The 22,790-nt window shown below is 58.5% G+C and overlaps 5 protein-coding genes across 5 annotated transcripts; 3 read left to right on the top strand and 2 right to left on the bottom strand.

Annotated features, from left to right (window-relative positions):
* Positions 1 to 518: 518 nt before the first annotated feature.
* Positions 519 to 830, bottom strand: LOC121085868 (UBA-like domain-containing protein 2-A). Its single transcript, XM_040588973.1, has one exon. The coding sequence runs from the start codon at positions 828 to 830 to the stop codon at positions 519 to 521; it is 312 nt and encodes a 103-aa protein (XP_040444907.1).
* Positions 831 to 1,384: 554 nt separating this feature from the next.
* LOC121085807 lies at positions 1,385 to 3,324 on the top strand. Its single transcript, XM_040588850.1, has 6 exons — positions 1,385 to 1,478; positions 1,673 to 1,795; positions 2,190 to 2,318; positions 2,460 to 2,520; positions 2,603 to 2,703; positions 2,980 to 3,324. Exons 2-6 carry the CDS (start codon positions 1,748 to 1,750, stop codon positions 3,322 to 3,324), a joined length of 684 nt encoding a protein of 227 aa, XP_040444784.1. The 5' UTR covers positions 1,385 to 1,478; positions 1,673 to 1,747.
* Positions 3,325 to 9,884: 6,560 nt separating this feature from the next.
* On the top strand, positions 9,885 to 13,237 carry LOC121085730. Its single transcript, XM_040588733.1, has 4 exons — positions 9,885 to 10,322; positions 11,342 to 11,446; positions 12,426 to 12,504; positions 12,932 to 13,237. Exons 1-4 carry the CDS (start codon positions 9,885 to 9,887, stop codon positions 13,117 to 13,119), a joined length of 810 nt encoding a protein of 269 aa, XP_040444667.1. The 3' UTR covers positions 13,120 to 13,237.
* An 852-nt stretch (positions 13,238 to 14,089) lies between these two features.
* LOC121085669 (UBA-like domain-containing protein 2-A) lies at positions 14,090 to 14,410 on the bottom strand. Its single transcript, XM_040588610.1, has one exon. The coding sequence runs from the start codon at positions 14,408 to 14,410 to the stop codon at positions 14,090 to 14,092; it is 321 nt and encodes a 106-aa protein (XP_040444544.1).
* A 552-nt stretch (positions 14,411 to 14,962) lies between these two features.
* LOC121085612 lies at positions 14,963 to 16,898 on the top strand. Its single transcript, XM_040588491.1, has 6 exons — positions 14,963 to 15,057; positions 15,252 to 15,374; positions 15,769 to 15,897; positions 16,039 to 16,099; positions 16,182 to 16,282; positions 16,554 to 16,898. Exons 2-6 carry the CDS (start codon positions 15,327 to 15,329, stop codon positions 16,896 to 16,898), a joined length of 684 nt encoding a protein of 227 aa, XP_040444425.1. The 5' UTR covers positions 14,963 to 15,057; positions 15,252 to 15,326.
* Positions 16,899 to 22,790: the final 5,892 nt, after the last annotated feature.

The following is a 22,790-nucleotide window of genomic DNA, read 5'->3' as shown; positions in this document are numbered from 1 at the left end:
CAAAAGCACCTGGGCAGCCCAGAGTGGGGGTTGGTGGGGGGTCCAGCAGCTCCATGCCATGTGGCCACGATCCAGGGTACCACCGTGGCCACAAGCCAGGGTGCTGACTGCCACCTCAATCCATTGATATTTTTATTACTCCCTGCTTTCCCTCTCCTGCCCTGCTGCAGGGATGCTGGGGGCAGGGGAGTAGCTGTAGGGACAACCCCCCCACCCCCAACCAGGCAGCTGCCTCCATGCTGCTGCTCCTCCTCTCTGGATTTATATACGTTAAGATATATTTATATATTATAGTTATATATTTAAAAAAAAAATAAATGGGGGGAGAAAAGACCAGCTAGCAACTCTTGCAGAGGCTCTTGTGGGCCAGTGCCCTCCCTGGCAGTATCCTCCCCCAACCCCACAAAATAATAATAAAACCTAGAAAATTATTCCAGTGCGTTTGTCAGGGAGCCCCTGCTCCCAACGCCCTGGCCCAGCCCCCTCCTCAATTCCCCCCTGCCTCTGCCAACCCAGTCTTATCTCTGGCCATCCATGGTGGCCACGGCTTTCTGTGGGGGGGGGGGGGCAGGGGGCCAGGCGGGCTGCGGGTGGTGCAGATGGTGGTGGAGGCCGTGGGCGGTGGGCGAGGAGGGAGGCAGCCAGGCGGGCTGGTGGCTGGGGGGCGAGGAGGCCCAGAAGGGGCTGAAGCTCCCCGGAGGGGAGCAGGCCATGGAGGTGATGGGGCTGTTGCTGCTCTGCAGGCTCTCGGAGGTCCGCAGCTTGGAGAACATGGCCAGGGCATCCGGGAAGTTGGGTGGCGTGGCCGGCGTGTTGCTGGGGGTGCACATCTGCGGGAAGAGAGGAGAGAATGGGCATCAGATTGGTCATGGATAGTTTTGGGGGTCCCAACGCACCCGCAGGAGCCGGACCCATCACAGGTTCCCAATTGCATCCCACCCCTGGGACCCTCGAGCCCCAGGGGATGCTCAGAACCTGGGTCTGGCCAGTCCTGGGGTATCCGGCGTTGCCATGCAGACTCTAAGGGTGCAGGGGGCTCCCCCAGAGGCGTGGGGGCTGCCTGAGGAGGGTCTCCAGCCCAGCCTCGGGCAGGACAATTTGGACCATCCAGGGTGCTCAAAGCCTGATGTGTGGGGAGGGTGTTGGGGTCCCCCCTGGTCCCCCTTCCCTTTGCACTCTATAACAGTGAGTGCAAGGCAGGCTGGGCCCCATGCAGTTCCCGGTACAGCCCCTGCTGCGCACCCAGCTAAATACAGCGCCCAGCCAGGAACGGATCCGGCCCCTGCCCAGCCAACCTCGCTGGCAGAGGAAAATCTGGTGGGGGGTCCCGGTCCTGCGCTGGGGCTCAGGGGCTGGCAGCACCTCTGCCCCAGGCCTTTTGCCAGCTGGAGAAAAACATTGAGAAGGTGCTCCTCAAAGTCCACACTGGACAGAAGGTGACCGCCCTGTACCTGGCGGTGCGGGATGTCCTGAGGAAGGTGAGCTCCTCCCCACCGTGCCATCGTGCCACCTGCTCCCCCAGCAGAGACAAGGAGGTGCCCCAGGGGCAACGCTGGTGGGACGCCCCCCTCCCAGATCAAAGAGGTCCTCCTGCTCCCCTCCATCTGCTGTCACAGCACGGGGGACCCCTGGGGCTCACTGGGGTGACGTGCTGTGGCTCCCTGTGTCCCAGGAGCTGGCCCACCTGCCTCCGCACCTGGACCTCCTGTGCAAGGTGGCCGAGCTGTATGGTAGGGAGCTTCAGGACATGGATCTCATGGCCTTGGAGGCCTGCAAAGCCGCTGACAGAGCCAAGGTGAGGTGGCCAGGGGCACCTCGGGGCCCTTTTCCACCCTCCAGAGCCCACCGACGGCACCATGTGCCCCGGAGCTGCTGGGTGTGCCTTCAACCAAGAGCAAAAGAGCCGGAGCTGGGCTTGCCCACAGCGCCCCGATGGCTCCATAGCTCCTCGCGGGTGTCGCTCTTGGGCCGGGCTGCCCTGGGGCTGGGGACAGCCTGCCCGAAGCCCCAGCTACGGCGAAGGCAGCACGCTCCACCCGCCAGCCCTCCTTGCCCACTATCCTTCCCAGCCTGTCTACTTGGCGACGGGGCTGGTCATTGCTGACCCTGGCCATCCCACAAGTTCAGCTGGCTGCCAAAGGTCCGTTCCAGCTCTGACAGCCACTTCTCCCTTCTCTGACACGCTCCAGAAGGACGCAAACAGGACGCGCAGCCGGATCCTTGCGGAGAGAGCGCGCATGTACCGCTCCCGGGCCACCCAGGAGGTCTCTGTAGACACAGGGTGGCGGAAGGACGTGTACCAAAGGCACCTGAGAGCGGTGAGCTGGGGGTCCCGGCACAGGCCAGGCTGTGGGCAGACGGCAGGCATCGGTGCCGGGCCCCCCACGGGTCGGGGGCCTGCAGGGCCAGCTCCCCCCGGCTGTCAGCAGCGTGGGGGGTGACAATGCACATCCTTGCAGCAGGAGAGGCACGAGCTCACCGTGGACTCCCCGACCCCGGCCTCACAGGACCAGCTCGTGGGTGAGTGCCTGGCGGGGTGCAGGGCGGTGGGACGCGGGCACAGCCGCAGGCATCCTTCCCTGACGCTTCCCTCCCACCGCAGGCACCAGACTGGAGGCCGTCAGGTCCCAGATGGAGCACGAGGCCAGGGTCACGCAGAAGACGGAGCAGGCCAAGGCTGCGCGGCAGTGCTCCAGGATCTGGGTAACGTCAACCCCCCCTCTGGTAAAACCCACGGCTGCTCAGGGCCCGGGGAGCTGAGAGCCCTCTGCTTGCCTTGTTTCATTGTGGGCTTCTCTGCCCTCCTCTGCCTCGGGAGACCCCCAGAGGCCCTCTGGGGCGGGCAGGGATGGCACCACACTTCTCCGTGACATGAGCTTGCAGCCGTCCACGGTGCACACGGCTCCCCGAGGCCACGGCCTGGGTCCTGTACCCTGCAGGAGCACCGGGGGCTGAGTCCTCGTGCTCTCCCCCGGCCAGGACATACCCGGCAGGCTCCTGGAACAGCAGAAGTCCTCGGCGGACCTGGAGCAGTGCATCAGGGAGGGCGAGGAGAAGAAGCAGGCACTGGCGGAGAGGCTGCACGAGCCGGAGCTGAAACTAGCTAAGCTGAAGTTTCACCAGCCCTCGAACACAAGCAGGTGTGCAGTCGTGTCCACCGGGCCACGGCCCTTGGCAGGGGGGACACACGTGTGTGCCAGGTGTCCCGACACAGCAGGGCACCCCTTCCCACGTCCCACTGCAGCCGCCCACCCCTCCTGTGCCGCCAGGTTTTCTGAGCAGGGGGCTCCTGCTGGGAAAAATAGGCAACAGCCTGCAGGGTAGAGAGGGAGCGATTAAAGACCCAGGATGGATGGGGAGCAGGACAGAGGACACAAAAGCAGCAATGGGCCAAGGGCAAAGAGGGATGAATTAAAGCACCGGGACTGGGAGCCATCTACGGGGAGACATCGGGGAGCAAACAGCTACAGACAGACGTGTACAGGGCAGAGAGGGAAAAGGGAGTCCCAGCAGTACTGACCTGAGGCAACGGGAACCTTGCAGCCATTCCTCCTAGAAATGTAATGGGGGTAGAGAATGAAATGGGATTTTTTTGGAAGAAATCCATTCAAATCACCATTGAAAACACGGAACAAAACGCTAAATCCCCGAGGTTTACAGCAAACACAACCCCCCGAACCCTAAACAGTGCCTCTGAACTGTTTCCGTTTCCAGGAAGTTTCCTCAGGAACTGACGAGCGTGCGTGACCACCCAAGTGGTCTGCGTTTACCGAGCAGGAGAGCAAACAATACCTTTTCAGTTGGCACATGTATCCAAATATATATCCAAAGAAACTCCGTTAGTGTAACTCGCAAAGAGCTCTGGGATCTTACAACTTTGCCTGTCGTGTCCTGGAGAACTGCCGAGCTGTGGACTCTCAGAAATACCGGGGCACAACTCTTGGCCTGCCTGAAATGTTCAGGACGCTGTAAAATCAGAGCGGTTTCTACTGCTGCCTGCATATCCGAGAGCTGACTACAGCTGCGAGTTTTCTTTTGCATGCTCACAGCTGGGTGCCAAACCAGAACAGCTGCACACACAGCAGAGCGACTGCTCAGCACACCTACACCAACAGAGCTCTCCTAAAGCACACCTGGAGCCATTCATACCCCAAGTCAACATCTGTAGCAGCACCTGGCCACACGCTTTGACACAATGTCATTTTGGGGTCAAACTGACAGCACACCAAAAGAGTAGTGAAACCCATCTCCTTCTCTGCCACGTCGGGTATCGCGGCTCCTTCAGTTGAGCAATGACTGTTACATTATTTCCCAAATGCAAAGCCAAACGGAGAAAATATAACCACGGCATGCTCCTCAAAAGCAACTCTGCACCGGCAACTGTTCATTGTGACCAAGGGACGATGTGGCCACGGCCCTTCACACTTTCGGGACGCCTAGGTGGGACTGAACGGTGCTTGTGAGCAAAGAACACGCCTGCTCGTTCAGACAGGCTGGTTAAGTTTACCACAAAACTCTACTTCAGCATTTGCTAATCCTGTCCGGCTTTGCGTATCCAGGGTATCTGTGGGTGACACACGGACCCCGCGGGTGACACACGGACACGGCTGTGCACGCTGGCACGCTGCTGCTGAGGGTCCTGCTCTCTCTGCCTGACGCAGCGGGCTGCTGAAGCTTCCCGTGCCGCCCTCCCCCAGGTGGCCGCCGGGCAGGAGACCCCCCCCGCCCCTGCTCGCCTCCCCCGCGCTCCCGGCACTCCCCCGCCCCCGCCGCCACGGCCCGCCCCCGGCGCGCCGCCATGCTGCTCCTGCAGCGCGCACCGCGCACGGACGGCGCGTTCGGACGGCGGCGGGGGCGGCTCCGCACCGGGAGGCAGCAGCGGGCGCCGCGGCATCGCCCCGCAGGACGCGCGGGGTGGCGGTGCCGTTAACAGCGGCCGGCAGCGCGGAGCGGGGAGGCCCGGGCTGCAGTACCCACCTGTGCCCGCTGGGCGGCAGCAGCGCCCCACCGGCCCGGTGCCGAGCAGCGACGGGGCGAGCCCCGGCCGGGACCAGCCCGGGTCGCGCCGCCCGCACACCGGAGCTGCCGCGGCGGGGGTCGCGTTCCTCTGCCCGTCTCTCCCCCGCAGCCCAGGCACCATGACCCGTTGCCTGCGGACCAGAAAGCACCCACGTGGCTCAAGCGTTTCAATCCTTCGCATCTGACGGCTTTAACAGTCGGGTGGGTGGTTGTGTCCGTGCCCCCGCCCCATTACCGAGGGAGAAGCAGCAGCACAAGGAACTTTCGGCGCAAGGGTTCTTCCCGACGGATAAGCCCCAGTGATTGCTGCTGTTAAAGGAGAAATTCGCACAGCCGTGGGCACCACTAGGTTTGCTTTAGTCACAACTCGGAGCTGGGCCACCACCCCGGTGAGTGGCAGAGAACCACGGCATACAGCACAGCTCAGACACCAAATCATTCGTCAACGTCCAAAGTTTTTAGGAATCTTCCATCATCTGACTCTGTCCCAGTGGATTAATCTAGTCAGCTCCAGTCTCTGCCTCAGATCTCCTCCTCGGATCGTGATCTTCTTTCCACCTGCTTTAACTCACACACTCCTTCAAGCACACTTAGTCTTTGAGCAAGCAATTCCTATTCACATATACTAATTTTGTTAAAACAGCTGTGTTTCTGAGAGCGCCTGCGTACACAAATTGACCATCTACTGTTTCTCTATTCTCCCGCTCGTTAACTTGACTGAGGTTTAAAACAGCCTTGGATTAGGGCTATACAGGGGTCAAGGCCTGGTTCTGCCATTTAGCAGCTTCAGCACTTTAAATTTCTTAATTAATCACATTTTCTATAACAATTCTCTCCTTTTGTTTTATCATTGTGTACCTGCAACAGTTTAATAGCTAAGATATTAGATATTACCAAGTTCTTTCTTGTAATTTTGCTACTAAGACAGTCACACACATTACACAACCTTGCATTAATATAATCACAGGCAACTATAAAAATCGCCCCGGTTATTATAATGATCGCTTTCTTTAACCACACTGATAGCTTAGGGAACCAAGACATTAATTCCTTGATAAATATGCATGTTTTCTCAGATCTGAGAAAGAATTTTGCAAATACAATAAATATGGGGTCACCTGTTCATCTCCATCCAACAAACTTGTCTTTGCTGGGACGTTAAGTTTTTTGCTCTGTACGAGTGCAAGAGTGAGCAGTTAATTTCCTCAGCACAGAAAGCTGGTAGCAGAACATTTGTGCTGTCCTTCACATGGCTATCAGCACAGCGCCAGACCAACAGAGAATTCCTACCTGACACCTTCTCCAGGGCACCTGTGCCTGGGTGGTTTCGTGGAGCATTTGGACTCTGTACGAGTGCAAGAGTGAGCAGTTAATTTCCTCAGCACAGAAAGCTGGTAGCAGAACGTTTCTGATGTCCCTCACATAGCTACCAGGGCAGGACGAGACCCAGCAAGAGAATTCCTCCCTGGCATCTTCTCTGGTCGAGCTGTGGCTGGACATTTCCAACATGCATTTGGCCTCTGAATCAGGGCAAAAGCTGAGAACCCTGAGAAAATATAATGACCACTTTCGTGGCCCAGAAAGGCGGTAGCCCAACTTCTGTGACGGCTCTCGCATTGCTACTAGGGCAGGATAACAACAAAAGAAAATTTGTTCCTGGCTCCTTCTCCTGAGGAGCTGTGGTGGATGGTTCGAACATGCATTTCGGCTCTGTAGCAGGGCGAAAATCCAAGAACCATGAGCAAACGTCGTTACCCTTTTATTGCTTCAGAAAGCCAGTAGCCCAACTTCTGTGATGTCCTTCACATAACTACCAGGGCAGGGTGAGAACCACCAAGAGAATCCCTTCATGGCACCTTCTCCAGGGGAGCTGTGCCTGGGTGGTTCCACGGAGCAGTTGAGTCTGTATGAGTGCAGAAGCGAGCACTTAAATTTCTCACCACAGAGAGAAGATAGCAGTGCTTTTGTGGTGTCACTCACATTGCTAGCAGGGTAGTGTGAGGAAGACAAAGAGAATTTGTAGAAGAATGGCTGCAGAAGCATGGCCTTAGAATCTCGGGAGATCTGCACAATCCAGGCCTGGTATTAGAACAGGCCTGTAATCAGAATTGTCCTGAAGCTGCTGTGCTGAAGTTAACAGGAAAGGTAGCCTTGAGCTCTTCTTGAATCCTGAGACCAAGCAATTATGTTGTGCCAACAGGCCGTGGCTGTAACAAGCTACAGCTGCTGGGAAAGCAGGTGCAGGGCCAAGAAAGACAGGGAGCGGTACGGGAAAATAGGGAGTAACAAACTACAAGGCTGAAGCACAGCAACACAATTAGCTACATGGACAGAATGCTTATTTTAGTCATGATAATTAGGGGTGTGAGAACCGCGCGTGTTTAGAGACTACTAACCAATTATATTTCTGCTTTACGAATATGCACGTGTATGGGTTCTATGTAAGCAGTGTTAGAAACTAATGAAGTTGAGCAAGATGCATAACTCATATCGAGCGTCTTCTTGACTCCGGCGAACCCTTCTTCCAACAAGAATTCCTTCCTGGCACCTTCTCCAGGGGAGCAGTGCTGCACTTCCCCGAGGTGAGTTTTTTGGGCTCTGTTGGAATGCAAAAGTAAGCAGTGAATTTTCTCACCCCAGAAAGCAGGTAGCAGAACTTTTGTGCTGTCCTTCACATGGCTACCAGGACAGGGTGAGAACCACCAAGAGAATTCTTTTCTGGCACCTTCTCTGGTGGGGCTGTGGCTGGGTGGTTCCATGGAGCATGTGGGCTCTGTATGAGTACAAAACTTAGCAGTTACTTTTCTCACCCCAGAAAGCAGGTAGCAGAACTTTCATGATGTCCCCTCACATGGCTACCAGGGCAATGGGAGAACCACCAAGAGAATTCCTTCCCAGCACTGTTAGTGTGGAAACAGTCCTGGACTTTCCCAACGTGCCAACCGGGCACTTGAAGAGTGGAAAAGAGAGATGATATATTCTTGGCCCAGGAAACGGGGAACTCAAGGTTTTCTTTTGTTAGCAGCAGGCTACTAGGGGACTGTGAGACCCAGTGAGAGAATGACTTCCCGTTTCATTTTCAGGGGGAGCTGTGGCTAGATGAAACATACTACAAGCACTTGGAAGAAGCCTCGTGATTGCTAGCCCTTCTTCTTGCGGCGGACTTCAGCCTATGGGATGTCCACTGGCAATACAGCACAGCAGAGGTGAAACAGCCTAGGAGGTTCCTGGAGCGTGTGCAAGAGACCTTCCTGACACAGCTGGTCAGCGAGCCAACCAGGGGAGATGCCCCACTGGACCTGTTGTTTACAAACAGGGAAAAACCAGTGAGTGATGTGGCGGTCGGAAGAATGTCTTGGGCATAGTGATCATGAGATGATAATTTTTGAGTCTCAGAGGTGTAAGGAGGGCAGTCAGCAGAACCGCTAGCTTGGACTTCCAGAGGACCGACTTTGGCTTGCTTAGGAGCCTGGTCAACAGAATCCCTTGGGAGATAGTTCTGAAGGGCCACAAGGTCCAGGAAGGCTGGGCGTTCCTCGGGAAGATAGTCTTAAAGGTACAAAAGCAGGCGTTCCCTATGTGCTGAAAGATGAGCAGGTAGGGAAGAAGATCGACCTGGCTGAACAGAGAGCTTTGGCTGGAACTCAGGGGGGAAAAGGAGAGCTGACCACCTTTGGAAGAAGGGGCAGGCAGCTCTGGAGGACTATAAGGATGTTGCGGGGTTACGCAGGGCGAAGATCAGACAGCAGAAATCCCAGGAAGAACTGAGGCTGGCCACTGCCATAAAAGGTAACAAAAAATGTTCTTACAACTACATGAGAAACAAAAGGAGGGTGAAAGATAATCCTCATCCTTTACTGGGTGCGGCAGGTAACGTGGCCACAAAGGACAAGGAAAATGCTGAGGTACTTCATGCCTTTTTTTGGCTCTGTCGTTAATAGCAAGCCCAGATTCCCTCTAGGGATTCCCTCTAGGAATTCCCTCCTTGAGCTGGAAGAGAGGGAGGAGGAGGAGCAGAATGATGTCCGGGGGAAATGGGTAGCGACCTGCTGCTCCGCTCTGGCATGCACAGGTCTCTGGGGCTGCAGGGGATCCACACGAGAGTACTGAGGGAGCTGGCAGAGGTGCTCACCTGGCAGGAGAAAGTTCTGAGCATATACACGTTCCCTTCCAAACAACCCCCACGTTGACCTTCCCCTTGAGAAAGAGAAGTTGGTTCTTTTGCTCAGGACCCGTCTGATGGATGATGCCTCTGGGTGCAGGATTTGTCCCGCGCGCGCGTGGGAGCAGGGGCCTGGGCAGGGCTGCGTGGAAGCGCGCGTTTCCCGGCGTTTCTTGTCGCTGCTGCCCAGCCTTTGCTGCAGAGCGCGCTGGCAGCGAGCCGTGCGGGCTGCCCCCGCCGGAGGGAGCGGGTGACAGCCGCCGGGGCCCGACGGCGACCGCCGAGGGGAGGCGGCTGCTGGCCCCGGGGGAGCTGCAGCCCGGCGCTGGCGGCAGGGGGCGGGGCTGGCGCCGGGCCGTCGCCTAGCAACGGGGGACGCCACAGCAGCGCCACTGTGACGGGCAGCGGGCTCGGCCAATGGGCGGCGGCGGGAGCCTTGAAAAGCCAGGGCCGCGGTGCGGGGCCGGCAGAGCCCGCTGAGGTGCGGTGGGTGCGGGCTGGCGGGGAGGCGGGCTGGCGGCCGGCAGGCGCTGACCTCTGGGGGAGCACCCGTAGCCCCCTCCCCTCCCTTCCCGCCCATATCTGCCTCACTTTTGCTGGGCGTCGTTTGCTTTGCGGGCTAGGGGGGAGTGGGGGGAAGGCTGCCGCCTCTGCCAGGTGCCCCCCAGGCAGAAAGTGTCCCGTTCCCCCCAGGCCAGGCGCTATGGCGAGCTCGAAGAGATCGAAGAGATCGCAGACGCTGCTAGCGGAGACGGCCCCGCTCAGCCTGCCCCAGCTGCTGGAGCTTGCCATTGCGAACTCCAACGGCACGACCGTCGTCAACTACTATGAACTGCGCAGGCTGCTGGGGGGCATCCTCTGGCTGCTGGAGGGCATCCTTAGGCTGCTGGACCTGTGGGAGCTGCCTGGGCAGCAGCAGGGGCTCAGCCCAACGCAGCTGGAGGGGGCCCAGCCTGCCGAGGCCTCCCCCGGGCTGGAGGAGGCGGCAGGTGGGACCCAGGCCTGGCCGCAGGGCCAGATCTCCAAGGGCCAGGAGGTGCAGGAGCACCTGCTGCAGAAGACCACCAGCAGCCCCCGGGTCCCCTCTGCAGCCGCTGATGTGAAGGAGATGGAGGAAGGCGATGTGAGCGGTGTCTCCAAGGTAGAGGCTCCTCCCAGTGCCCTGGGTGCCCCCCAATCCGAGGTGCCCCCCCCCCCCCCCCCCCCCCCCGGGGGCTGTGCACTGCCCCTTAGAGCAAGGCCTGCTTGAAGCCCCTGCTCATGGTGGGGATGGAGTTTGGGCCAGGAAGAGCTGAGATGCTGCTCGGGTGGCTCTGGGCCCTCCCGCCGTTGCCATCCATGAGCGGCGGGTGCGACAGAGCACCCGGTGCCCCCTGGCCGCAGGTTCAGCCCCCCGGCTTCCAGCCCCACCACCCTCTCCCTCCCTCCCTCTCTTCTGCGCTCCTGAAAAGCCGGGGATGGCACCTGCTCCTTGGGCAGCTGAGAGGTTCCCTCAGCACCTTGTGGGCCTCCTCTCCCAACGAAAGGCCCCCGGGCTCGCCCGAGGGCTCAGCCCGACATGGGCGGGCGCTGCAGGGGGGCACTGAGCTGCCTGGCACAGAGCTGCTCATGGCCCTGCTTTTCCCGAGCATCCCCAGCGGGACGAGAGGCGCTCAGGGCCAAGGAAAGAGCTGCCCCAGCACTACAGGGCCGGATCCTGCCGGGGCTGGCACAATTCGGGAGGATGTCCCCTGGGGGTGGGCAGGGAGCACTCGCCCTCTGCGGGGTGGGTCTGGCCTCTGCTCGGTGGCTCCCGCTTCGTTAGTGGCGGCCACCACTGCCCTCCCTGGCCAGGCTGCCCTCGAGGGGGGGCAGCAGCTCCTTGCCCTTTGGATCCGCTCCAGCGCTGGCGCAGAGCCTGGAGCGGGCAGGCAGGGCCAGATCCGTCCCTGCTGACGCGAGTTGTGCAATGGGCCCAGGGCAGGGGTGAGGGTCCCTGGGGGCTGCTGCCCCTTCTTGGCTGTCGAAGACGCGGCGAATGGAAAGCGCTGGCCACAGTGCCCTGCCCGCCTGCCTGGGCCGGACCCTGCGCTGCCCCCCCTGCTCTGGACAGACCAGAGCCGGGGTCCTGGTCTCCAGGGTCCCTCCCCTGGGGCTCAACCCGCCCTCCCCTTCTCCTAGGCCGTGGCGCTCTACCGGAATCTCCTGGAGGAGATGAGCGGGGTGACGGTGGCACAGGCCTGCATGGCGGAGGACCTCAGGACGATCCAGAAGGCACTCGGCTTGGTGAGCTGCTGCTGCCGGTGTCCCCAGGAGGGCACTGGTCCCTCACCCCCCTCCATGCCCCTCCCTGCAGCCCTGGGTGTCACACAGCATGAAGGTCCCCTGGGGGGAAGAGTGCGTGGGAAGGGTGTCCCAGAGGGGCATGTTGGGGCTCAGCCCACCCCAGCTGCAGCCCCCCACCCTTCTCCTGCCAGGGCTGTCCTTGGGAGGGTAGGAACGGGCACCACTGCCTGCGGCACAGGCTGCTGGTAGAGGTAACTGCAGGTGTCAAGCAATGTGGTACTGAGGTGCTTCTTAATTAAAGGGCCATAGAAAGAGTCATGTGGGTGCTGGGAAGGAGGGGAGATCAAGATCTACCTGTGCAACACAGCCCTGGCCCCCAGGCAGAGCCCTGCCCAGTGTCCCTCTGCCTTGCACCCAAGCTCCTTTGTGGATGCTTCATTCCAATCTTAGAGCTGTCCCTCTCCTCTACCTCCCCCAGGGGAGCCTCGGCGATGCTGCCAGCCAGCTGCCAGGCCACCATGGGCAGACGGTACCTGAAAGTGGTGTGGCACGGCCACAAGCGCAGACGCCTGAACGCCAGCAGCCCACTGTGCCGCGGCAGCATGGTGGCCAGCACACCCTCGGTGCCCCGCTGCAGCGCAGCTCCACGCTCCAGCCTCACCCGCCCCGCACCCCGCGGCTGCTGAAGCACAGCTCCACGCTCCAGCCTCACCCGCCCAGCACCCCGCGGCTGCTGAAGCGCAGCTCCACGCTCCAGCCTCACCCGCCCAGCACCCCGCGGTTGCACAAGTCCCACATCCAGCTCCCCATCCAGATAGGGATGACAAAGGTAAGGACATGGTGGGGGTGACCAAGGCTGGGAGGGAGGGGGATGCTGAGCACAGGGAGGGCTGTGTGCCTCTGTTTCCCCAGGGAGAGCTGGGGGTGGGAGGGTTGCCTGGGGATGCTGAATTCAGCCAGCCTGCTCTCTCCCTCCCAGCTCGGTGACGAAGTGGAGCTGGTGGGCAAGGATGGCCGCATCTACAAGGGCCGGCGGCCTCTGCTCGTGGACAAGGAGGGTACGGCCGGGGCACGTGTGGGGAGGGGATCCAGCGCATGCCAAGCGGATGGTGGGTGGGCAGGGTGTCCGTGGGGTGCCAGTGTTTCCCCTGTCTCCCACTGCCGTCTCCTGCTACTGGGGGCAAGCAGGGGTCTGTGCCCCCAGCTGGGCAGGGTGGGAGGGGGTCTGGGGTGGGGGGGGAAGCAGGATGGAGGGGGAGGGCTGGCACATGGGGCGACTGGTCCCCACATTGGAGCTGGAGTGAGGTGGGGGACCATGGTGGGGCAGCCCTGGCCAGTGTAGGACTACGGCCTGTGTGCTTCAAGGTGGGGGCCAGGACCCCGTTTCGGGCTGTCTCTGGCCGGGCCGCTGCCCCTGCTGCCTGCAGCTGGCGCCCACCCCCTGGGGGCTGCAAGGGGACTAAGCCCTGCTCTCTTCACCCCCAGGCACCGCCACCTCACCTGAGCAGAAGCCAGCATCAGCCTACAGCCAGCTGGGCCAGGCAGCACCGGGAATCTTCATCCAGCCCCTTCACCACAAGTACAGCAGCGTGCCAGCTGAGCGGAACTTGGGGTCCCTGGGCAAACCCACACCCTCGAGCAGGAGAGCGAGCAGTTGCAGGCAGCAAGACTAAAGGACAGATAGCAGGGCGCCTGTGGCGCCTGAGGGCACTGGCTGGGGGGTGGCATGGGGGGGCTCGCCCCCATTCTTGGTGCCCTGCCAGGGATCATCCTCCCAGCAAAGAGAAAAGGCGGGGACAGCTGCTGTTAAAAAAGTTAATTTAAAAATAATAATACAAAAATAATAAAAAACCTTCAACCTGTTTTTGTGGGGTTTTTTTGTTTTTGTTTTTTAAGCAAGATTGATTTGAAAACTAAAAAAAACCCCAGTTCCCCCTTTATGGGGAAGGGCCATGAACAGCTATCACAGGGACAGGAGGGGCATCACCTTGATAAATCCCCCTCAGCCCTGGGGGTGCCAAGCGAGGATAGGGCAGGGGCTGCTGGGGTGAGGCGAGGGGGAGTCTGTGCAAGAAGCCAGGCTGAATTTTGGAAATCAGAGGAGGCGTGTTTGCTCTGGGCACTGCCAAAAGCACCTGGGCAGCCCAGAGTGGGGGTTGGTGGGGGGTCCAGCAGCTCCATGCCATGTGGCCACGATCCAGGGTACCACCGTGGCCACAAGCCAGGGTGCTGACTGCCACCTCAATCCATTGATATTTTTATTACTCCCTGTTTTCCCTCTCCTGCCCTGCTGCAGGGATGCTGGGGGCAGGGGAGTAGCTGTAGGGACAACCCCCCCACCCCCAACCAGGCAGCTGCCTCCATGCTGCTGCTCCTCCTCTCTGGATTTATATACGTTAAGATATATTTATATATTATAGTTATATATTTAAAAAAAAAATAAATGGGGGGAGAAAAGACCAGCTAGCAACTCTTGCAGAGGCTCTTGTGGGCCAGTGCCCTCCCTGGCAGTATCCTCCCCCAACCCCACAAAATAATAATAAAACCTAGAAAATTATTCCAGTGCGTTTGTCAGGGAGCCCCTGCTCCCAACGCCCTGGCCCAGCCCCCTCCTAATTCCCCCCTGCCTCTGCCAACCTAGTCTTATCTCTGGCCATCCATGGTGGCCACGGCTTTCTGTGGGGGGGTGGCAGGTGGGGGGGCAGGGGGCCAGGCGGGCTGCGGGTGGTGCAGATGGTGGTGGAGGCCGTGGGCGGTGGGCGAGGAGGGAGGCAGCCAGGCGGGCTGGTGGCTGGGGGGCGAGGAGGCCCAGAAGGGGCTGAAGCTCCCCGGAGGGGAGCAGGCCATGGAGGTGATGGGGCTGTTGCTGCTCTGCAGGCTCTCGGAGGTCCGCAGCTTGGAGAACATGGCCAGGGCATCCGGGAAGTTGGGTGGCGTGGCCGGCGTGTTGCTGGGGGTGCACATCTGCGGGAAGAGAGGAGAGAATGGGCATCAGATTGGTCATGGATAGTTTTGGGGTCCCAACGCGCCCACAGGAGCCGGACCCATCACAGGTTCCCAATTGCATCCCACCCCTGGGACCCTCGAGCCCCAGGGGATGCTCAGAACCTGGGTCTGGCCAGTCCTGGGGTATCCAGCGTTGCCATGCAGACTCTAAGGGTGCAGGGGGCTCCCCCAGAGGCGTGGGGGCTGCCTGAGGAGGGTCTCCAGCCCAGCCTCGGGCAGGACAATTTGGACCATCCAGGGTGCTCAAAGCCTGATGTGTGGGGAGGGTGTTAGGGTCCCCCCTGGTCCCCCTTCCCTTTGCACTCTATAACAGTGAGTGCAAGGCAGGCTGGGCCCCATGCAGTTCCCGGTACAGCCCCTGCTGCGCACCCAGCTAAATACAGCGCCCAGCCAGGAACGGATCCGGCCCCTGCCCAGCCAACCTCGCTGGCAGAGGAAAATCTGGTGGGGGGTCCCGGTCCTGCGCTGGGGCTCAGGGGCTGGCAGCACCTCTGCCCCAGGCCTTTTGCCAGCTGGAGAAAAACATTGAGAAGGTGCTCCTCAAAGTCCACACTGGACAGAAGGTGACCGCCCTGTACCTGGCGGTGCGGGATGTCCTGAGGAAGGTGAGCTCCTCCCCACCGTGCCATCGTGCCACCTGCTCCCCCAGCAGAGACAAGGAGGTGCCCCAGGGGCAACGCTGGTGGGACGCCCCCCTCCCAGATCAAAGAGGTCCTCCTGCTCCCCTCCATCTGCTGTCACAGCACGGGGGACCCCTGGGGCTCACTGGGGTGACGTGCTGTGGCTCCCTGTGTCCCAGGAGCTGGCCCACCTGCCTCCGCACCTGGACCTCCTGTGCAAGGTGGCCGAGCTGTATGGTAGGGAGCTTCAGGACATGGATCTCATGGCCTTGGAGGCCTGCAAAGCCGCTGACAGAGCCAAGGTGAGGTGGCCAGGGGCACCTCGGGGCCCTTTTCCACCCTCCAGAGCCCACCGACGGCACCATGTGCCCCGGAGCTGCTGGGTGTGCCTTCAACCAAGAGCAAAAGAGCCGGAGCTGGGCTTGCCCACAGCGCCCCGATGGCTCCATAGCTCCTCGCGGGTGTCGCTCTTGGGCCGGGCTGCCCTGGGGCTGGGGACAGCCTGCCCGAAGCCCCAGCTACGGCGAAGGCAGCACGCTCCACCCGCCAGCCCTCCTTGCCCACTATCCTTCCCAGCCTGTCTACTTGGCGACGGGGCTGGTCATTGCTGACCCTGGCCATCCCACAAGTTCAGCTGGCTGCCAAAGGTCCGTTCCAGCTCTGACAGCCACTTCTCCCTTCTCTGACACGCTCCAGAAGGACGCAAACAGGACGCGCAGCCGGATCCTTGCGGAGAGAGCGCGCATGTACCGCTCCCGGGCCACCCAGGAGGTCTCTGTAGACACAGGGTGGCGGAAGGACGTGTACCAAAGGCACCTGAGAGCGGTGAGCTGGGGGTCCCGGCACAGGCCAGGCTGTGGGCAGACGGCAGGCATCGGTGCCGGGCCCCCCACGGGTCGGGGGCCTGCAGGGCCAGCTCCCCCCGGCTGTCAGCAGCGTGGGGGGTGACAATGCACATCCTTGCAGCAGGAGAGGCACGAGCTCACCGTGGACTCCCCGACCCCGGCCTCACAGGACCAGCTCGTGGGTGAGTGCCTGGCGGGGTGCAGGGCGGTGGGACGCGGGCACAGCCGCAGGCATCCTTCCCTGACGCTTCCCTCCCACCGCAGGCACCAGACTGGAGGCCGTCAGGTCCCAGATGGAGCACGAGGCCAGGGTCACGCAGAAGACGGAGCAGGCCAAGGCTGCGCGGCAGTGCTCCAGGATCTGGGTAACGTCAACCCCCCCTCTGGTAAAACCCACGGCTGCTCAGGGCCCGGGGAGCTGAGAGCCCTCTGCTTGCCTTGTTTCATTGTGGGCTTCTCTGCCCTCCTCTGCCTCGGGAGACCCCCAGAGGCCCTCTGGGGCGGGCAGGGATGGCACCACACTTCTCCATGAGCTTGCAGCCGTCCACGGTGCACACGGCTCCCCGAGGCCACGGCCTGGGTCCTGTACCCTGCAGGAGCACCGGGGGCTGAGTCCTCGTGCTCTCCCCCGGCCAGGACATACCCGGCAGGCTCCTGGAACAGCAGAAGTCCTCGGCGGACCTGGAGCAGTGCATCAGGGAGGGCGAGGAGAAGAAGCAGGCACTGGCGGAGAGGCTGCACGAGCCGGAGCTGAAACTAGCTAAGCTGAAGTTTCACCAGCCCTCGAACATAAGCAGGTGTGCAGTCGTGTCCACCGGGCCACGGCCCTTGGCAGGGGGGGGACACGTGTGTGCCAGGTGTCCCGACACAGCAGGGCACCCCTTCCCACGTCCCACTGCAGCCGCCCACCCCTCCTGTGCCGCCAGGTTTTCTGAGCAGGGGGCTCCTGCTGGGAAAAATAGGCAACAGCCTGCAGGGTAGAGAGGGAGCGATTAAAGACCCAGGATGGATGGGGAGCAGGACAGAGGACACAAAAGCAGCAATGGGCCAAGGGCAAAGAGGGATGAATTAAAGCACCGGGACTGGGAGCCATCTACGGGGAGACATCGGGGAGCAAACAGCTACAGACAGACGTGTACAGGGCAGAGAGGGAAAAGGGAGTCCCAGCAGTACTGACCTGAGGCAACGGGAACCTTGCAGCCATTCCTCCTAGAAATGTAATGGGGGTAGAGAATGAAATGGGATTTTTTTGGAAGAAATCCATTCAAATCACCATTGAAAACACGGAACAAAATGCTAAATCCCCGAGGTTTACAGCAAACACAACCCCCCCGAACCCTAAACAGTGCCTCTGAACTGTTTCCGTTTCCAGGAAGTTTCCTCAGGAACTGACGAGCGTGCGTGACCACCCAAGTGGTCTGTGTTTACCGAGCAGGAGAGCAAACAATACCTTTTCAGTTGGCACATGTATCCAAATATATATCCAAAGAAACTCCGTTAGTGTAACTCGCAAAGAGCTCTGGGATCTTACAACTTTGCCTGTCGTGTCCTGGAGAACTGCCGAGCTGTGGACTCTCAGAAATACCGGGGCACAACTCTTGGCCTGCCTGAAATGTTCAGGACGCTGTAAAATCAGAGCGGTTTCTACTGCTGCCTGCATATCCGAGAGCTGACTACAGCTGCGAGTTTTCTTTTGCATGCTCACAGCTGGGTGCCAAACCAGAACAGCTGCACACACAGCAGAGCGACTGCTCAGCACACCTACACCAACAGAGCTCTCCTAAAGCACACCTGGAGCCATTCATACCCCAAGTCAACATCTGTAGCAGCACCTGGCCACACGCTTTGACACAATGTCATTTTGGGGTCAAACTGACGCACACCAAAAGAGTAGTGAAACCCATCTCCTTCTCTGCCACGTCGGGTATCGCGGCTCCTTCAGTTGAGCAATGACTGTTACATTATTTCCCAAATGCAAAGCCAAACGGAGAAAATATAACCACGGCATGCTCCTCAAAAGCAACTCTGCACCGGCAACTGTTCATTGTGACCAAGGGACGATGTGGCCACGGCCCTTCACACTTTCGGGACGCCTAGGTGGGACTGAACGGTGCTTGTGAGCAAAGAACACGCCTGCTCGTTCAGACAGGCTGGTTAAGTTTACCACAAAACTCTACTTCAGCATTTGCTAATCCTGTCCGGCTTTGCGTATCCAGGGTATCTGTGGGTGACACACGGACCCCGCGGGTGACACACGGACACGGCTGTGCACGCTGGCACGCTGCTGCTGAGGGTCCTGCTCTCTCTGCCTGACGCAGCGGGCTGCTGAAGCTTCCCGTGCCGCCCTCCCCCAGGTGGCCGCCGGGCAGGAGACCCCCCCCGCCCCTGCTCGCCTCCCCCGCGCTCCCGGCACTCCCCCGCCCCCGCCGCCACGGCCCGCCCCCGGCGCGCCGCCATGCTGCTCCTGCAGCGCGCACCGCGCACGGACGGCGCGTTCGGACGGCGGCGGGGGCGGCTCCGCACCGGGAGGCAGCAGCGGGCGCCGCGGCATCGCCCCGCAGGACGCGCGGGGTGGCGGTGCCGTTAACAGCGGCCGGCAGCGCGGAGCGGGGAGGCCCGGGCTGCAGTACCCACCTGTGCCCGCTGGGCGGCAGCAGCGCCCCACCGGCCCGGGTGCCGAGCAGCGACGGGGCGAGCCCCGGCCGGGACCAGCCCGGGTCGCGCCGCCCGCACACCGGAGCTGCCGCGGCGGGGGTCGCGTTCCTCTGCCCGTCTCTCCCCCGCAGCCCAGGCACCATGACCCGTTGCCTGCGGACCAGAAAGCACCCACGTGGCTCAAGCGTTTCAATCCTTCGCATCTGACGGCTTTAACAGTCGGGTGGGTGGTTGTGTCCGTGCCCCCGCCCCATTACCGAGGGGAAGCAGCAGCACAAGGAACTTTCGGCGCAAGGGTTCTTCCCGACGGATAAGCCCCAGTGATTGCTGCTGTTAAAGGAGAAATTCGCACAGCCGTGGGCACCACTAGGTTTGCTTTAGTCACAACTCGGAGCTGGGCCACCACCCCGGTGAGTGGCAGAGAACCACGGCATACAGCACAGCTCAGACACCAAATCATTAGTCAACGTCCAAAGTTTTTAGGAATCTTCCATCATCTGACTCTGTCCCAGTGGATTAATCTAGTCAGCTCCAGTCTCTGCCTCAGATCTCCTCCTCGGATCGTGATCTTCTTTCCACCTGCTTTAACTCACACACTCCTTCAAGCACACTTAGTCTTTGAGCAAGCAATTCCTATTCACATATACTAATTTTGTTAAAACACCTGTGTTTCTGAGAGCGCCTGCGTACACAAATTGATCATCTACTGTTTCTCTATTCTCCCGCTCGTTAACTTGACTGAGGTTTAAAACAGCCTTGGATTAGGGCTATACAGGGGTCAAGGCCTGGTTCTGCCATTTAGCAGCTTCAGCACTTTACATTTCTTAATTAATCACATTTTCTATAACAATTCTCTCCTTTTGTTTTATCATTGTGTACCTGCAACAGTTTAATAGCTAAGATATTAGATATTACCAAGTTCTTTCTTGTAATTTTGCTACTAAGACAGTCACACACATTACACAACCTTGCATTAATATAATCACAGGCAACTATAAAAATCGCCCCGGTTATTATAATGATCGCTTTCTTTAACCACACTGATAGCTTAGGGAACCAAGACATTAATTCCTTGATAAATATGCATGTTTTCTCAGATCTGAGAAAGAATTTTGCAAATACAATAAATATGGGGTCACCTGTTCATCTCCATCCAACAAACTTGTCTTTGCTGGGACGTTAAGTTTTTTGCTCTGTACGAGTGCAAGAGTGAGCAGTTAATTTCCTCAGCACAGAAAGCTGGTAGCAGAACATTTGTGCTGTCCTTCACATGGCTATCAGCACAGCGCCAGACCAACAGAGAATTCCTACCTGACACCTTCTCCAGGGCACCTGTGCCTGGGTGGTTTCATGGAGCATTTGGACTCTGTACGAGTGCAAGAGTGAGCAGTTAATTTCCTCAGCACAGAAAGCTGGTAGCAGAACGTTTCTGATGTCCCTCACATAGCTACCAGGGCAGGACGAGACCCAGCAAGAGAATTCCTCCCTGGCATCTTCTCTGGTCGAGCTGTGGCTGGACATTTCCAACAAGCATTTGGCCTCTGAATCAGGGCAAAAGCTGAGAACCCTGAGAAAATATAGTGACCACTTTCGTGGCCCAGAAAGGCGGTAGCCCAACTTCTGTGATGGCTCTCGCATTGCTACTAGGGCAGGATAACAACAAAAGAAAATTCGTTCCTGGCTCCTTCTCCTGAGGAGCAGTGGTGGATGGTTTGAACATGCATTTCGGCTCTGTAGCAGGGCGAAAATCCAAGAACCATGAGCAAACGTCGTTACCCTTTTATTGCTTCAGAAAGCCAGTAGCCCAACTTCTGTGATGTCCTTCACATAACTACCAGGGCAGGGTGAGAACCACCAAGAGAATCCCTTCATGGCACCTTCTCCAGGGGAGCTGTGCCTGGGTGGTTCCACGGAGCAGTTGAGTCTGTATGAGTGCAGAAGCGAGCACTTAAATTTCTCACCACAGAGAGAAGATAGCAGTGCTTTTGTGGTGTCACTCACATTGCTAGCAGGGTAGTGTGAGGAAGACAAAGAGAATTTGTAGAAGAATGGCTGCAGAAGCATGGCCTTAGAATCTCGGGAGATCTGCACAATCCAGGCCTGGTATTAGAACAGGCCTGTAATCAGAATTGTCCTGAAGCTGCTGTGCTGAAGTTAACAGGAAAGGTAGCCTTGAGCTCTTCTTGAATCCTGAGACCAAGCAATTATGTTGTGCCAACAGGCCGTGGCTGTAACAAGCTACAGCTGCTGGGAAAGCAGGTGCAGGGCCAAGAAAGACAGGGAGCGGTACGGGAAAATAGGGAGTAACAAACTACAAGGCTGAAGCACAGCAACACAATTAGCTACATGGATAGAATGCTTATTTTAGTCATGATAATTAGGGGTGTGAGAACCGCGCGTGTTTAGAGACTACTAACCAATTATATTTCTGCTTTACGAATATGCACGTGTATGGGTTCTATGTAAGCAGTGTTAGAAACTAATGAAGTTGAGCAAGATGCATAACTCATATCGAGCGTCTTCTTGACTCCGGCGAACCCTTCTTCCAACAAGAATTCCTTCCTGGCACCTTCTCCAGGGGAGCAGTGCTGCACTTCCCCGAGGTGAGTTTTTTGGGCTCTGTTGGAATGCAAAAGTAAGCAGTGAATTTTCTCACCCCAGAAAGCAGGTAGCAGAACTTTTGTGCTGTCCTTCACATGGCTACCAGGACAGGGTGAGAACCACCAAGAGAATTCTTTTCTGGCACCTTCTCTGGTGGGGCTGTGGCTGGGTGGTTCCATGGAGCATGTGGGCTCTGTACGAGTACAAAACTTAGCAGTTACTTTTCTCACCCCAGAAAGCAGGTAGCAGAACTTTCATGATGTCCCCTCACATGGCTACCAGGGCAATGGGAGAACCACCAAGAGAATTCCTTCCCAGCACTGTTAGTGTGGAAACAGTCCTGGACTTTCCCAACGTGCCAACCGGGCACTTGAAGAGTGGAAAAGAGAGATGATATATTCTTGGCCCAGGAAACGGGGAACTCAAGGTTTTCTTTTGTTAGCAGCAGGCTACTAGGGGACTGTGAGACCCAGTGAGAGAATGACTTCCCGTTTCATTTTCAGGGGGAGCTGTGGCTAGATGAAACATACTACAAGCACTTGGAAGAAGCCTCGTGATTGCTAGCCCTTCTTCTTGCGGCGGACTTCAGCCTATGGGATGTCCGCTGGCAATACAGCACAGCAGAGGTGAAACAGCCTAGGAGGTTCCTGGAGCGTGTGCAAGAGACCTTCCTGACACAGCTGGTCAGCGAGCCAACCAGGGGAGATGCCCCACTGGACCTGTTGTTTACAAACAGGGAAAAACCAGTGAGTGATGTGGCGGTCGGAAGAATGTCTTGGGCATAGTGATCATGAGATGATAATTTTTGAGTCTCAGAGGTGTAAGGAGGGCAGTCAGCAGAACCGCTAGCTTGGACTTCCAGAGGACCGACTTTGGCTTGCTTAGGAGCCTGGTCAACAGAATCCCTTGGGAGATAGTTCTGAAGGGCCACAAGGTCCAGGAAGGCTGGGCGTTCCTCGGGAAGATAGTCTTAAAGGTACAAAAGCAGGCGTTCCCTATGTGCTGAAAGATGAGCAGGTAGGGAAGAAGATCGACCTGGCTGAACAGAGAGCTTTGGCTGGAACTCAGGGGGGAAAAGGAGAGCTGACCACCTTTGGAAGAAGGGGCAGGCAGCTCTGGAGGACTATAAGGATGTTGCGGGGTTACGCAGGGCGAAGATCAGACAGCAGAAATCCCAGGAAGAACTGAGGCTGGCCACTGCCATAAAAGGTAACAAAAAATGTTCTTACAACTACATGAGAAACAAAAGGAGGGTGAAAGATAATCCTCATCCTTTACTGGGTGCGGCAGGTAACGTGGCCACAAAGGACAAGGAAAATGCTGAGGTACTTCATGCCTTTTTTTGGCTCTGTCGTTAATAGCAAGCCCAGATTCCCTCTAGGGATTCCCTCTAGGAATTCCCTCCTTGAGCTGGAAGAGAGGGAGGAGGAGGAGCAGAATGATGTCCGGGGGAAATGGGTAGCGACCTGCTGCTCCGCTCTGGCATGCACAGGTCTCTGGGGCTGCAGGGGATCCACACGAGAGTACTGAGGGAGCTGGCAGAGGTGCTCACCTGGCAGGAGAAAGTTCTGAGCATATACACGTTCCCTTCCAAACAACCCCCACGTTGACCTTCCC

The sequence above is a fragment of the Falco naumanni genome, chromosome 1 (assembly GCF_017639655.2).
Source record: "Falco naumanni isolate bFalNau1 chromosome 1, bFalNau1.pat, whole genome shotgun sequence".
NCBI lineage: Eukaryota > Metazoa > Chordata > Aves > Falconiformes > Falconidae > Falco > Falco naumanni.
The sequence above is the reverse complement of the archived record's forward strand: the minus strand, read 5'-3'. Positions and strand labels throughout refer to the sequence as shown.